Here is a 15,603-nt window from a genome sequence, read left to right as displayed (position 1 = left end):
CTTAAAGTGATGCTTAGTTCAAATTGATCTCCAGATTTTTGGCTAAAATGTGTAATTCCTCATCGGCAATTACTCAAGAAACAATTTTGTTGTTGTTGTTCAAAAAATATATATATATTCGAGTGATGTGTGATTTTTTTTGTTAAATAATTTAAAGAAATAGTGGTTTAAAGGTGAAGGGACCCCTGACCATTAGGTCCAGTCGTGACCGACTCTGGGGTTGCGGTGCTCATCTCGCGTAATTGGCCGAGGGTGCCGGCGTATAGCTTCCAGGTCATGTGGCCAGCATGACAAAACCGCTTCTGGCGAACCAGAGCAGCACACGGAAACACCGTTTACCTTCCCGCCGGAGCGGTACCTATTTATCTACTTGCACTTCAACGTGCTTTCGGACTGCTGGGTTGGCAGGAGCTGGGATCGAGCAATGGGAGCTCACCCCGTCACGGGGATTCGAACCGCCGACCTTCTGATCGGCAAGCCCTACCTAGGCTCTGTGGTTTAACCCACAGCACCACCTGCTGTAAAATAGTGGTTTACAAGTAAAAGCTCATTGGAGACTGCTCCACTCTTCTCCTGATGCTCCTCCACTTGGCTACTGCCCCCTCGGTAGGCAGAGTCTGGACCTTGCACTGATTTTATTCCCTTTCCCAGTCCCCAAAGTGCACCTGGGTACTGAGCGCCTGGATGTCGTGCTCGTATGCGCTGTGCATCCGCTGCATGGCCTCCGCTGTGTTGAGGTCCCGGCCCACTTCATCGGGCAGCTGCTTCTGCTTGTTCTGGACCTGGCTGAGGGTCTCACGGGCATCGTGGTAGAAACGGTGCAGCTCATAGGACGCTGCCAGCATCTGGCTCCGGGTGTCGATGAGTTCTAGGAGGTCTGCCCAGGCCTCATTCAGGCTGTCCTTCCACTCGGCGATGGTAGCATTTTCAGAGTGACCGGCAGAGATCATCTCGTCCGCCAGCCGGTTGACGGCGTCCACCCGCTCCTGACCGATAGTGCTGGTGTCACGTGAGAATTCCCGGAACTTGTCCCGCAGCATCTGTAGGGAAGAAGAGAGCACTGCAAAGGTCCCAATTGTCATGGAGTGGCTTCATGCAGAGGAGCAGTGGGAGGCATCAGCTGGGGAACCCCAGGGGAAGAAGCCTCAGAGCCAAAGGATTGGTGGTCAGACAATGATGAGTGGTCAGAAGGGAAAGTGGGAGACTGGGAGGAGCAGGTGTCAGAAGCTGAAGAGGTAGCTGGGTTTGGTGAGCAGGAAGAGTCTGTGGCCAAGAGCAGTCCAGAATCAGAGGCAGAAGTGGAGGCTGGAGAGGAGGGGGGCCAAGAGGCAGAGATGACGCAGGCTGCCAGGGAGTCTCCTCCTCTTGCTGCAACCCACCTGGTCTCCCAGAACATAGAGAGGAATGAAGAGGGTGGAGCAAAGAGAGAAAAGACAAGGGAGCCCCAGATTGCCGGGGAAGGACCCAGGGGAGGAGCAGCCTTAGAAAGCAGTAGGAAGGCAATTGCCTCACTAGGGCAAGACCTACTAAATAGAAAGAGTTGAATAAAGAGTTGAATTCTCTGACACAGGGTGTTTTATTGCTGACCTGCTCCTGACTCCAGCTCCTGGCACAATGGTGGGAAACAAACAAGGGTGTGTAGGGCAAAGGGTCAAAGAAGGCAGAGGTAGAGCACTCGCTTTGCACAAAGAAGGTCCCTGGTTCAGTTCTAGGATCTCAAGAAGTAGGGGATCAGAGAGACTGCGACCTTGGAGAGTTGCTATCAGAAGACACAACAGTGGATAGTTGGACAAATAATCTGACTCTACAGCAGGCAGTTCCCTACGTTCCTATTTAAATCAGCCCTTTATTCAGAACCATGATGACTGGAATCTTACTGGGAAGGGATGTAGCTCAGTGGAAGAGAACCTGCTGTGCATGCAAAAGGGCAAATAATGCACCATTGATAGGAGGTTTCCCGGTGCAGAACTAGGATCACTTGGATGCCCTGTCCACCCTCCAGCCACCTCAGTGAAGGAGGTATAAAGATCTGGAGGGGTGATTCCTGCCTCTGGGTATGTTAGGGATCCCTTGGGAGGGGGAGACCCACCGTGACATGTTCGTAGTCCTGTCCAAGCTCATGAGAAGCAGCCACCACCTCCCGCTCTGAGATCCACTGCTCGAGATCGTCCACTTCCCTCTTCAGCTGGCAGAGGCGGAGCTGTTCCTGCAGCTTGGCCCGGCGCTCCTCAGCCAAGTCCTTCAGGCTGGCATAGAGCTTGTCCACTTGGCCCTGCCGGAGATTGATCCGTTCACTGCAGGAAAGGAAAAGCAAGAGGGACAGACATCATCCACGGATGCCAAGGAATTCAGGTCTCCAAAGCCATGGGCAGTGCTGGCTGGCCCACCAGCTGTCGTCATTTTGCATGGAAACCCAGGCTCCCTGGTTGGCTTCCACCCCTACAAAAGAGTGATGCAATAAGCTGGTAAACTGGTTCACACAACAGGTGCATGCCCTGAGACCTCTAAGATAAATGACATCCCAACAGGACTGGGGTCAAGGAGATCAGGGCTCAAAAGCCCTGGCAAGTGCTGGCTGGCCCACCAGCTGTCATCACTTTGCATGGAATCCCAGGATCCCTGGTTGGCTTCTCCCTCCCGACAAAAGAGTGGTGTAATAAGCTGTTAAACTGATTCACACAACAGGTGCATGCCCTGAGATCTCCAGGAGAATGAGGGGTATAATGACATCCAAGACTTGAGCCACAGCAGGGAACTTGATGGGGCGTGTGGGGAGAGGCTCCCCAACTGTCTTGGTAGGGGAATGGTGGGCTTCCTTACCTCTCAGGATGCCCATTGTTTACCATATCGCGGCTCTGGATGGAGAGCTGGTGGATGGTCTGGGCATAGTCTTCTAGAGCCTGTTCCATCACCAGATGTTTTTTCACCATGGCCTGAGCAATCAGTTCATCCTGGTGAAAAGAAAAAAGGGTGTTCCTGTTTGTTTGCTTCCCCCCACCCCTTCAGAAACAGAAGCAGGGGTAAAGAGGATGGGGTAGGCGACATTAAAATTTGAACCAGGATTGATTGATTCCACATCAGGAATGTTTATGTGAAAGAAGGGTTCATTTGGGACTGTGCAAAGTGCCTTTCTCCCCACTGCTGAATAATTGCAACTAGCCTCTGTATCCCTGGAGTTGAAAGGGGGCAGAACTTTCAATCAGAGAGAAATGTGACTTCTGGCAAGTCCCAAGTCCTAGAACTATTCTTACTAATCATAAAGGACAACCCCAGAGTGAATTTGTCTCTAGTGGGAAAGAGGAGTTAAGCACAGCTCCCAGGCTTCCCCTCTCCCGCTCACTCCAGTTTTCAGCATGTAACCTTGGAATGTGTGGCGCAATAAAGAAGAGATTTGATTATTTGCAGAGTGCATTTTTGAATGCTACCAAATGAATTCTCACACATCTAGCCTCCCCACCCCTTCTCCACATAAGCGCCTGGGGACTCCTATTTCAGTGTATCTGAAGAAGTGTGCATGCACACGAAAGCTCATACCAAAATAAAAACTTAGTTGGTCTTTAAGGTGCTACTGAAGGAATTTTTTTATTTTACTTCGACCCAGGCCAACACGGCTACCTACCTGTAATCACACATCTAGGATTAGCGAGAAGGGCACTGCTCTTCTGAAATGCAAGGCCCAGGTAAGAATGCTAGAGAAATGAAGTACTTTGCGAATTCCAATATGAACCAGCATGATCTGCACTTTTCCCAGCTAATATGTGTATCAGAATTCTGCAACGCAGTATTTGGCTTCAAATGTTCTTGAAAAAAGTTTCTTAGTTAAAATACATTAAGAAATGCTCCTTTAAATGAATATTTTTGCATGTTTTGTTTGGGTTTTTTTTTTAAATGCAGAAATAGGACAGAATGGGTTTTTGAATTAAGACAGGCAAAAAAACAACAACACAGACCTTGGCCTTCTCCTCCAATATCATGTGCAGCTCTTGTTCGCCCATCCAGGCCTCGGCCTCCGCAACATCGAAGTAGAACTGTTGGGCCATCTGTGCTTGCTCCAGGCGCCCGTGCCGCTGCTCCACTTGGCTCTGCAGCTCCTGCCACATCTCCTGCAAAGCCTCCACGCGCCCCTGCAGCTCCGCTTCCAGGCCGCTGCATGCCAGCCCCTGCCATCTCCCCAGGATGTCATTGATTCGTGGCTGGTGGCCCTGGATCTCCTTCTGCAGGGTCTGAGAGTGTCAGGAAGAGGGAAGAAGAAGAAGAAGAAGAAGAAGAAGAAGAAGAAGAAGAAGAAGAAGAAGAAGAAGAAGAAGAAGAAGAAGAAGAAGAAGAAGAAGAAGAAGAAGAAGAAGAAGAAGAAGAAGAAGAAGAAGAAGAAGAAGAAGAGTGCACGGTTAAAACTCTAGAATTCGCTCCCCCAAAGAGGTAGTGATGGCTACCGACTCGGATAGCTTTAGGAAAGGATTAGTCAAATTCCTGGAGCAGAGAAGGCTATCAGGGGCCACTGGCCTCGATGGCTATGTTCTCCCTCGACCGCTGGATGCAGTGTGCCCTGACTGCCAGTTGTTGGGCTTGCAAGCTTCTCATGATGGGTATCTGGTTAACCAGTATCTGAAGAAGTGTGCATGCACACGAAAGCTCATACCAAAATATAAACTTAGTTGGTCTTTAAGGTGCTACTGAAGGAATTTTTTTATTTTGGTTAACCACTGTGAGAACAGGAAGCTGGGCTAGATGGGTTTTCGGCCCGATCCAGCAGCGCTCATCTTGGCATTATTTTGAGCAAGGGTGTGTGTGACATGACAAAGGCATGTAAGATTCAGTATGGTGATGTGCAGAGAAAGAGGAAAGAGATGTTTGTCTCCCTTTCTTATTTTACTTACTTATTTATTTTATTAGATTTACATACAACGCTTTGTCATAATATCTCGGGGGGGGGGGGGTTCCACAGAATAAAACACAAGATTAAAAACAAGGAAATGAGTTAAACAAAACAGCAAAACAATAACCCCCACTTCCCACAGGCACATTTAACGGCGATAGAATATTCATCAGCCAAAGGCCTGGTGGAAGAGGAACATTTCTGCCCGGTGCCTAAAAATATACAGTGAAGGCGCCAGGCCCTGGGGAGAGAATTCCACAAAGGGGGAGCCTCTACAGAGAACCCACCACAACCAACTAAGCCTTACCTGATTTTTCTTGATCAGTAGTTGGACAGTGGGCAGATCTTTACCATGGTCAGTGGAGACTGCCATGGGCATCCGCTCCTTCACCCACAACTGCAGGACACAAGGAGAGAAAAGGGTTAAGAAAGGCCAAGGGGCTCCATAGCAGAAAAACTCAGCGGGGCAATAGTCATCTTACTGTTCATTTGAGGGGGTTGGGGGCGGGAGTTGTTATTTTTTAAAAATAATAATAATAAATCACATACACAATATCCCATCAGTTAAATAAAAAAATATATTCCAGGGTGGTATACAATATATGAAGATAAAGGACACAATAACATAAAATATACATATAGAACCACAAAATTTGCCAAGCAATTCAAAGGCTGTGGAGAAGTGAAAACTATTGACTGCACATGAAGATCGCATAGGTGCAAATAAATTCGCCACCCTGCATTTGTGAGGGAATGCTTATAAACAGGGTTTTTCAAAGAAATTAAATAAAATATGGCAATGTTTTCTGCATGTACTTATGTTGATGCTTAATTTTGCTCTCTGAAATGCATATTACAGGCAACTCTCCATTGGCACTGGGGTTGCATTCCAGGTCATCATGAGCTTAAACCTGCCCCATCCCTTTCCAGGACAGAAAACGGCACATGTGCCAGCCATCGTGGACCAATCGAACGTGCATAAAATGGTCACTGTCTGTAGCGTGAGTGTGTTTATGCATTAGGCCTGGTTGCCAAAGAGCAAGAAACTATTCAGATATCACGAAAATATACATTTTTAAAAAATTACATAAAAGCAGCATAAAGTCTCTGGCATCCTAAGACATTCTGGTGCCTGCAATGGAGCCCAAATGGGCCCCCTCTCCCACTAGGTCCAACTCTTTAAAAAGTCTGGCTGTGCCATTCAGGTGCAGTCATCTATCTGATAGCGCTGCCTGAAACAGGTTGCTTCTCCCTACTCGGTAGTTCTCGTTTCCCTGAAACCCTGGCTCCCTGCACAGCAGCTCTCCCTCTCCTCTGATCCCTCCCCTGACTCACAATTTCATCCTCCAGGTCGCGGTTGAACTGGTGCTCCTCCTTGGAGGCCAGCAGCTTCTCGCAGCGCTCCCTGAGTGGTGCCCGCAGCTCTGCAAACCTGTCTTCCACTGCCTGCAGTTTGCCGTCCACCTCCACGGTGTTGGAGTCCTCTGGGCTGAGGGCCAGTGCTTGGGCTTTGAGGCCCTCCACCTCCTTCTCCCGCACGTCCATCTGGTTTTCCAGCATCTGGGAGTGGAGAATGGAGGTGTTGGGAATACAGAAGGATCGTGGGGTGTTGCAGCTCTGCAAATGCCCGCGACCTCATTACCGCTTCATCCCAGCAGCCTCCCTCTGCTTCTGCTTCTGCAGATTTTGGCCCTTTCCTCCGAAGAGGCATTTGGTGCAGCCACAGCCAAGCCCTTCACTCCTGCCACACAGCACACACTCACCTGCTGTTTCTTGAGCAAAATGTTGACGCTGGTTAAGTCCTTTCCGTAGTCATCAGAGTGCAGCTGGGCCTGAAGGCCGCTCAGCCAGGCCTCCATGGCGGAACAGCTCTGAGTGAAGAGCTCGGCTCGGTTGGCGTCGAAGAGGCACTGAGCTTTGCTCTGGGTGCTGGATTCCAGCTCCTCCCAGAGCTTCTGCAGGCTGTCCAGCTTGGCCCTCACCACGGGCTCCAGCTCTGGCTTCTCGGCCACCAGCTGCTCTCCCTCCTGCCGAAAGGAGGACACAGATGCTGACGGAAATGTTGCAGGGGGCGGAATGGAAAAGTGTGAGTGGAGGTGGAATGGGGTATCCTGGAACAGGTCACAGCAGATTAACTGGACCCCTGAGCAGCAGGAACACTCCACCCTGCGACGTTTTGTTACAGGTCCCCCATCATCATCATCATCTGCTATGATTCAGCCTGCTTACGTGAAGAAGGGAGTGCTCCATCAAAGAAACCACAGCCACCCACAGGAATAATAGAGATTGCTTCCAAGCTTTAAGGCAGGCTCAAGGCCCCAGCACCTCTCCAATAAAGAAGCCGGGGCGTGAAAACAAAGGGCTCCCCTGAGCATGTGCAAAACATGCATTTCTACACAGCCACATCTGTTATTAATTAGTGGGCTTCCAGGGCTGATAATGTCACTGCAAGGAGGTTTCAGCACCAGCTCAGGGCTTTGTAAGAAGAGACCCACCTTCTGGATCTTCTCCAGCCAGCCCTTGTTGGAAGCCAGCTCGGCCATGAAGGCCTGGTGCTTCTGCCACTTGGTGTGGAGGTTCCGGGCTTCATCATACGACATGTCCTGAGCTGACAGCATCTTCTCATTGATCCACAAGGTGAGCTGGAGGAAAGGCGGGAGGAGAGCATCATCGGGTGAGGGTCCCCGAAGGAGAACTGGCAACCCTAAGAACACCTAATGCTAAAGAACTTTCCCCTAAATGGATCTCAGTTCTCAGTGTAGGTGGGCAGGAGAGCCAGCCATAAGATGATGCAATTGAAGACTTGCCTAGCATGGCATCCTGTTTCCCACCACCGGCCCACTAGGTGTCCCTGGGATAGTCAACAAGAAGGAAATGAAGACCATTAGCCCCCTCCCACTCATGTTCCCCAGCAACTGGCATTCAGGGACTTGCTGCCTCTGATCCCAGAGAAAGGATACAGCTATTCTGAGCTCTGCCTTTTAAAAATGGCAGTGGGGGAATATAACTCTCTGGCTGGGGGACCCATGCTGACCCCAAGCTCACTATGAGGTCACGCACCAGACATTTGAAGCACGATGATACCATTTTAAACTGCCATGGCTGGCATATAATGTGTTTATGAATCAACGCATAAATAAATGTAACTTGTATCAAGTTGCAGGGAACCAGGCAGAGGGCCTTCTCGGTGGTGGCGCCCGCCCTGTGGAACGCCCTCCCATCAGATGTCAAAGCGAAAAACAGCTACCGGATTTTTAGAAGACATCTGAAGGCAGCCCTGTTTAGTGAGGCTTTTAATGTTTAATAATTTTATTTCATTTTTCTGTTGGAAGCCGCCCAGAGAGGCTGGGGAAACCCATCCAGATGGGTGGGGTATAAATAATAAATTATTGTTGTTGTTGTTATTATTATTATTATTATTATTATTATTATTATTTCACTGCTGAATGCAAGTGAAACAAATGGCTTAGAAGGGGCTTCTGTGAGTGAGCGTGAAGCTTCTGACTGAGGGCTGTGTGGTCTTAACTTCAGGGCCAGGGTCCCCGCCCCCACCTCCTCAACATGCTGCCCACCTTGATAGCCTTTGGTCCCCATGAATTCTATGCAGCAGGGGCAATGAGGAACATGATCTAAGCAGAGGGCTTATCTAATCAACCCCAGCTGGGCCAGCTCTAACAAGTGGGCAGGGGAGCCGACCTGTCAATCACATGACAAGATAATGATATCGGAAGGCAACTTCAAAAGTGCTGCAGCAACTCCTGGGATCACTTGAAATCAATGCCTCTTAAGGTGCTTTTACAGCTGAAAGTGAACCCGATGGGGAACTCTCTAGTGCAGCCCATTCCAGTGAAGCTTGCTGCCAGGTCAGTGAGCCTGGCTTGCAAAGGGATAACTGGGAGCTCGCTCAAAACTCTTGATTGTTCTTTTCAAGCAGGGTTTCCAAAACTTGGGTTTCCAGCTGTTTTTGGACTACAACTCCCATCATCCCTACCTAGCAAGTCCCATTGCCAGGGATAATAGGAATTGTAGTCCAAAACAGCTGGAGACTTGTTTGGCAGACACTGCTTTAGAGCAATGTCCTTACCTGACCCCCACACACCTGTAATCACATAGGATGCTGGGTATGGGGCAGATGGGCATGGGTTTTTTGGGGGGGGGGGACAGCTTGCAGGTCAAACTGGGCCCTGGCTAGGCCTAATTAGGTCTGTGGGCTGGAGGTTCCTGACCGCTGCTATACAGGAGCCCAACCCTATCACGATTCCCCGAGAATTGCTCTTCACTGATGGGTCGGTGCATGTGCACCATACCATCAATTCTGCCCACGGAACTGTCTCTGGGGATCCTCTCCCCCCCCCAATTCTCCTAGGCGACCCTGCTTACCTCTTGACAGTCTTGTAGAAAATGCTGCAGTTCCCGATTGTCACGGAGGCGAGCCAGAAGGTCCTGAGCTGCCTGCTGGTTTTTCCTATGCCTGGAAGAGAGCGGGAAGACAAGGCATAAAGTAACCAAAAGCTGCTTGGCAATACTGCCCACAGCCGTTTCCCTGGGAGAGGAAGCAAGGAGAGTGCCACAATTATTTTACGGATTTATACAGCCCACCCTTCAACATTGGTGTTTCTAGAAAGGCCCACAAAACAACAGCTATAACAAAATAGAACAATGCAGAATAAAACAGAGGATTACAGTATTTTTAAAAATTGAGCAGAAAGTAAATGATCAACAGGGGGACAGGGACGGAAAGGGTGATGAGCAAAAGGAAGGAGGAATCCTGGAAAATGGGGTGGCTGGCAAGCTGGAAACCTGAAGGCTGCAATATTTTGCTGCAGGTCTCACATGCTGTTTTACTTGCAACTCTGAGGAACAGAAAGCGGTGCCAGCACTCTTCCAAGTCCCATTTTACAGCCTTAGCTTATGGATAGGACTGCAGTCTGTCTGTCAGGAATCGGAAACTCTCCCCTATATCTACTGCAAACAACCCAAAGATCTCCCTCGTCGACCTTCTGCCCCACTACCTGCTCCAAGTTGCTAGATTGTGCTCCCTTTTCCAAACCAGATTACCGCCACCAGTGTTTCTGCAAGAGTGATCCCCCTCACCTGCTGTCAATGGAATTGACCTTCTCCTGGATCTTGTCAGAGTGGAGCCCATTCTCCATGATAAGCTTCCGGCCAGAGTCCACCAGCCCCTTGATCTTCTCCCCGTTGGCCTCCATGGTGGTCATGAAATCCTCATGTTTTTTAATGGCAGCCTCAGCGGCTTGGAGGGAGCTGGGCATGCTTGTGTGAGTCAGCACATATTCCTGTCCAAAAAAGAAAAGGAGTGTGTGTGTGTTGGTCATCCCAAGAAAGCATCATCAGAGAACACCTTGGACAAGGAGAGGCTGTGCCTTACCTGGTTGCTGAGCACCCCTTCCACCTGCTTGGTGTCCCTCAGGAAGATTTGGAAGCTGTAGGCTTGGGAGAGCAGCTGGTGCCGGTTCTCCCACATCTGGTCCAGCTCATTCCAGCCAGTGTCGAGGGCTTGAAGGCGCTGCTGCAGGAACATGTGCTGGGCATCGGTGTGGCCTTGCGTCACCTCCTCCCCCATGGCCCGCAAGCGCCGGTAGTCGCCCCTGTAGTGCTCCACCTCGTTCCGGATGGTCTCATGCTGGTTCAGCAAGCGCTCTGCCTCCGGCAGGGTGGCTGGCACGTCTTCCGAAGCGATGGCCGTCTGGGTGCGCAAAAGCCACGCCTGGAAGTCGTCCAAGTCCCGCAAGAAGCCCTGAAGCTTGCTGGCTTCTCCCAAGGACTCCTCGCGTCGGCGCATGGTCCCCCGTAGCTCATCCCAGGTCCCGTCGACTTCGGACAAGCGGTCCAAAATGGCAGGAGCCTGCTCCGGGTGCTGGTCCGCCAGGCGGGTGGCCTCCTCCCGCAAGTCCCGCACTTTGCCCTGGATGGCCTCCAGGTCCCGCTCCATGCCCGCCAGCTTGCGCTGCAGGGCCATGACCCCTGCCAGGTCGTTGCCCAAGCCTTGGGTGGACTCGATCACTTTGGTTTTCTCCCGCATCCAAGCCTTGGTCTCATTGCACTCCAAGTAGTAATTCTGGATGCTGAGTGCCGAGGTCAATGCATCCTTCTTGCGGCTGGCCAAGGCTTGGAACTGCTGCCACCTGAGAAAAGGGGGAAGGAGGGGAGATCCAGTTCAATGCTGCCGTGGCCGCCACCTCCATTTTTAATGTGAAACTCGTATATTGAAAGATAACATTTCGTCTTCATTTCCCACTCAGGTCCAGGGCCCAGTGGTGGGGAACCTCTGGCTCATGGGAGGAATCTAGACCATAGCTGCCAAGTCTCCCGTATTCCCCGGGAAACCCCTGTTTTTCCAGCTGTCCGCAGCCGAAAAAACAGGGTTTTTTCTGTTTTTTCCCGGTTTATTCTGGCGTGACGGCCATTTTGGAACTGGGCGGAGCATGCTCAGAAGCGACTTTTGATGCTGCTTTGCCCAGTTCCAAAATGGCTGCAGCGCGACTTCTGGTGTGGCAGCCATTTTGGAACAGGGCAGAGCCGCATCAAAAGTTGCTTCTGAGCATGATCCGCCCAGTTCCAAAATGGCGGCAGCGCTACTTCTTGTCTGCTACTTCCGGTCCAGTCCCTTATTTCTCAGGCCGGAACTTGGCAGGTATGATCCAGACTCCTCTCCTGTCAGGTGGGCAGAAGTTGGCTCACAGGGGAGGTAAGGATCTGGCCCACAGATCTAGTCCTCACCCCCAGCCTCAGTCAAAGTGAGACAGCAGTTGCCTTAGGTAGCTAAATATGATGTCATAAAAAGGCAGGAAATGGATAGCTACTGACTTGGACCCTAAGTTAGCTTACAGAAGTCAATGGAAGGAAAGCTTCTCGTTCCCTCTTGCACCCTGGAGCCACTTCAACACCAAAAAGCCTTTTGGGAGGGGGGTTGGTCAGGGACCCTCCACGACAATGTGAGATGACAGGGCACAGGTGGAGGAGGATAACCTTTCCTTCGACAAACTTCCTTAAATTAACTTTAGGATCTACGGCTGAGGTTGGGTGATTCCTGTTCCCCCCCCCCCAGCAGCAGCAGCCGCCGCCCCAACCACATTGTTCAGGTGTCCACCCAAACCACCAGAGAGGCATTTTGGGGGCACAGAAGGCTGAAAGGAGGAGGCCAAGAAACTTTCCTTTTGTGCATCTCATTAAGTCAACTTGTTTTCCACCCCAAGTTTGCTAAAATCTCTTTGATTCTCTCCACCTTGACTTGTGGGAAGCTCAAGGGCTACTCCACATAAGGCAGCAAAATAAAAAGGCAGCAGATTATTTATTTAATTATCAATCGTTAATTATTAATTATTAATTTTATTATTATATTGGAACCACAAAGTAAAAGATAATGCAAAACCACGTCATTAGGTATATTTCAATGTCACTGTTATTTTCTTTATTATATTATTATTTTTCCTATTTTCTCATGCATGATAAATTGTTAATTTATATTTCCAATAGGAACTTTATGTGTCTAATATTTAAATTATTGATATATTGACGATTACTTATTGTTTTAAAAAAATAAATGAAATAATCTAATGTCAGCTACTTTCTACAAAATGTTGTTGTTGCTGCTGCTGCTGCTGTTGTTTAGATCTCTTACCCACCTTTCAATAGGCAGGTCACAATATTATTAATATATAATATTAGAATCAGTCAAAAAATGTTACAAATGAAAGAATAAGGTGGTCCTAAAAACATATCTCAGGGTTTTTGTTTTGTTTTGTTTTTTAAAAAAGGTGAAAAGGTCCAGACAAAGACGACAACGGGATGCAGTGCTCATCTCACTTTCAGGCTGAGGGAGCTGGCGCTTGTCCAGACAGTTTTCCGGGTCATGTGGCCAGCATGACTAAACCGCTTCTGGCGCAACAGAACACTGTGATGGAAGCCAGAGGGCAAGGAAACATCATTTACCTTCCTGCCACAGCGGTACCTATTTAACTGGCGTGCTTTCCAACTGCTAGGTTGGCGGAAGCTGGAACAGAGCAACGGGATCTCACCCCGTCAGGCAGATTTGAACTGCCGACCTTCCGATTGGCAAGCGCAGGAGGCTCAGTGGTTTAGACCACAGCGCCACCCCCGTCCCTACAATATCTCAGGTAAGGAGCATATGACGAGAACTAAACAATGAAGGTGCCAGATATAGCTCTGCAGGGAAAGAATTCTAGTTTGGGGGCCGTCACACACACAAACCACACTTCTGAGGCCCTCCCCGCCACTCTCAACACCTGAGAAGGTCTGTAGGGAAGGAGGTGATCTTTCAGATTTCTTGGGTCAGGTTTGTCACTCAAACCATTGCACCATCTCCCTGTTCTCTCTCTCTCTCACACACACACACTTTTCTTGATCCCCACCTGGCATTGAGCTGTTCCTGAGTGGCCTGGATGCTGTCCTTGTTCCTGTGGTCAGTTCCCAGAAGCCGGCTCGCAATCTCATTCACCGCTGCAATGCGGGAGGCCAGATTATTCATCTCTGGCTCCAGAGTCTCAAACCTGAGACAACAAGGACCGAACGAGAAGTGGGCGAGAGATTGGATTAATTTATTAATTAACTGCATTTACATTTCATCTTCTCCCCACCCCCAGCTCTGCCCAAGGAGGGTCAAGGCAGAGTACATGGTGACCACACCCATTTTATCCTCATAACAACCCTTTGAGGTAGGCTAGCCCGAGAGACAAGAGCAACCTGGCGCAAGGTCACCCAATAAGCTTCAGGGACAAGCAGGGCTCTGAACATGAGTCTCCACTCTCTCACGACCACACAATACGTTTAAAGTGCTACTTTTATCATTTTAACCATCATGGGGGAATCCTGGGAACTGTAGTCAGTTAAGGATGCTGGGAACTCTGTGAGGTCAGAACCCTTAACAAACTACGGTCCTCGGGATTCTCAATGTCTGCTAAAATGGTGTAACAGTGCTTAAAACGGATGGAGTCACATATGACACAATACATAATGCTGTGATGTCATATAGCACTGTGATGTCATGTATGATGTCAGGTGTCAGACAGTTGGCCGTGATTTGGGGCATAGGCCTCATGGGCCAAACAGGGACTCGTGCTGGATCTACTTAAACCCATGGACTGGATATTCCCTAGGCCTGCCAGAGTTTAACTGCAAACAATATGAAGTATTTACTTTGAAGAACCCACCCACCGACCCTCCGCTCCTGGGCTATAAGGGGGAACAAGGTGGCTGCTGCTTGAACCTACTCACTCACCTTTGCTGAACCACTTCAAGGTCTTCCAACTTCTCAGGGACATCCATCGTTTCAATCCAGTACTCCCTCTCGCCAATCCAGAGCCCGCACGCATCTGCCTCGCTGAACATCTTGTAAAGGTTGAGAGCATCCTGCAGGGCTTGCTTGCGATGCTCGGAGAGAGCAACCAGTTCCTCATAGCGCTGCTCCAGCGCAGGGAGCCGCCCATCCACCTCGGGGGCATGGGCAAAGGCAGGGGGCAGGCTCCGGGCCTGCTCATGGAGGGCGTCGAGGGCAGGGCGGTGGTTGTGGATCTCCTCCTCCACATCCTTGTGCTTCTTCACCAGGCTCTGCGTGGAGTACTCGTCATGGCCCACCTCGGAGCTGGACACCAAGCGGAGTGCATCCAGCAACCAGGCCTCCATGTCATTGGCGTCCGCCTGGAACTGGTAGAGATTGGAGGCCTGGAGAAGGCGCTGCTCCCGCTCTCGGGACAGCGCCTCCAGCTGATCCCATTGCTCCTCGATTTCCCGGATCCGTTCGGCCACCTCGGCAGCCCCAAAGTGGCCCTCGGCAACCAGCTGGCGGCCTTCGGCTATGCTCTGCTGCAGCGGGCCAGCACGGCCGCTCATCTCGTCGCGGAAGGCGTTATGCTTGCTGGTCAGGCGCAGCGCACTCGTCAGGTCCTTGCCGAAGTCGCCTGACGACAGGATCTGGCTCTGCTCCCGGATCCAGGCCTCCTCCTCGCCCATGTCCCAGAAGAACTTCCAAAGGCGGCGAGACTCTTCCAGTTTGGCACGCCTTTGCGCTGCCAACGCCACCAGCTCCCGATAGCACCGGTCCAGCGTTGCCACGCGCTCTTGGACAAGGTGGGGGTCACAGGGCTTGTAAGCTGCAAGCAGGAAAACCGAAATGAGGAGCCGCATTCCTGTCAAGTTTCGCAAAATCCATAGCAGAGAGTGACGCTCCCTACTTGGGCTTTGACCTGCTCCCTACACCTACCACTTTACCCACAATAAAGGGATGGTAATTTGTCACACTGATCATTTTAGCAAATCCCATGTTGCACAGAGAATCCTACAACTGCTGTGGAAGTCTCAGGGAACAGCAAGAAGGATAGGAAAGAGGGGGAAATTGGGAGATAAGGCTTTGAAATGGGGAGCCAAGGGCACTCCCACTCTGCTCCCCCCCCATTCATACTTCCTTCTCAAGCTCCCGAGGCTCTTACCTTCCCCAGGGGTGGCAAAGCGCTGGGCAGCGGCACTGATGGCTTTCACCCGTTCGGCCTGGACGGAGATGTCGGCCTCCACCAGGGCGTGGATCTGCAGCAGGTCCTCCACGCCATGCAGGTGTTTCCCAAAGTCCTGAGACTGAAGGCGGCCCTGTGAGGAAAGACAGCACAGGATGAGGGAGACTTGACGCCTGGCCTCATCTCAACCATCCTGCTTGGGGACACAGTAGAAGAGACAAAGGGGGTCCCTAGGCAAAG

General features: G+C 50.5%; 1 protein-coding gene across 2 annotated transcripts in view; it reads right to left on the bottom strand.

The window, feature by feature from the left end:
* Window positions 1-15,603, bottom strand: part of SPTBN2 (spectrin beta, non-erythrocytic 2) — an 80,175-nt gene that overhangs the window by 14,280 nt on the left and 50,292 nt on the right. For both annotated transcript variants that reach the window (XM_035099449.2, XM_035099448.2), the window contains 14 exons: window positions 15,343-15,496; window positions 14,136-15,006; window positions 13,270-13,407; window positions 10,266-11,022; window positions 9,971-10,173; window positions 9,257-9,347; window positions 7,372-7,518; window positions 6,640-6,903; window positions 6,212-6,436; window positions 5,184-5,273; window positions 3,951-4,223; window positions 2,821-2,951; window positions 2,090-2,294; window positions 666-1,040 (listed from right to left, as the gene is read on the bottom strand). In XM_035099449.2, coding sequence (XP_034955340.2) covers window positions 666-1,040; window positions 2,090-2,294; window positions 2,821-2,951; window positions 3,951-4,223; window positions 5,184-5,273; window positions 6,212-6,436; window positions 6,640-6,903; window positions 7,372-7,518; window positions 9,257-9,347; window positions 9,971-10,173; window positions 10,266-11,022; window positions 13,270-13,407; window positions 14,136-15,006; window positions 15,343-15,496 — 3,924 coding nt within the window. The remainder of the gene's footprint in view (window positions 1-665; window positions 1,041-2,089; window positions 2,295-2,820; window positions 2,952-3,950; window positions 4,224-5,183; window positions 5,274-6,211; window positions 6,437-6,639; window positions 6,904-7,371; window positions 7,519-9,256; window positions 9,348-9,970; window positions 10,174-10,265; window positions 11,023-13,269; window positions 13,408-14,135; window positions 15,007-15,342; window positions 15,497-15,603) is intronic.

Source organism: Zootoca vivipara, chromosome 17, assembly GCF_963506605.1.
Source record: "Zootoca vivipara chromosome 17, rZooViv1.1, whole genome shotgun sequence".
Classification (NCBI taxonomy): Eukaryota; Metazoa; Chordata; class Lepidosauria; order Squamata; family Lacertidae; genus Zootoca; species Zootoca vivipara.
This window is presented reverse-complemented; position numbering and strand designations above follow the sequence as displayed.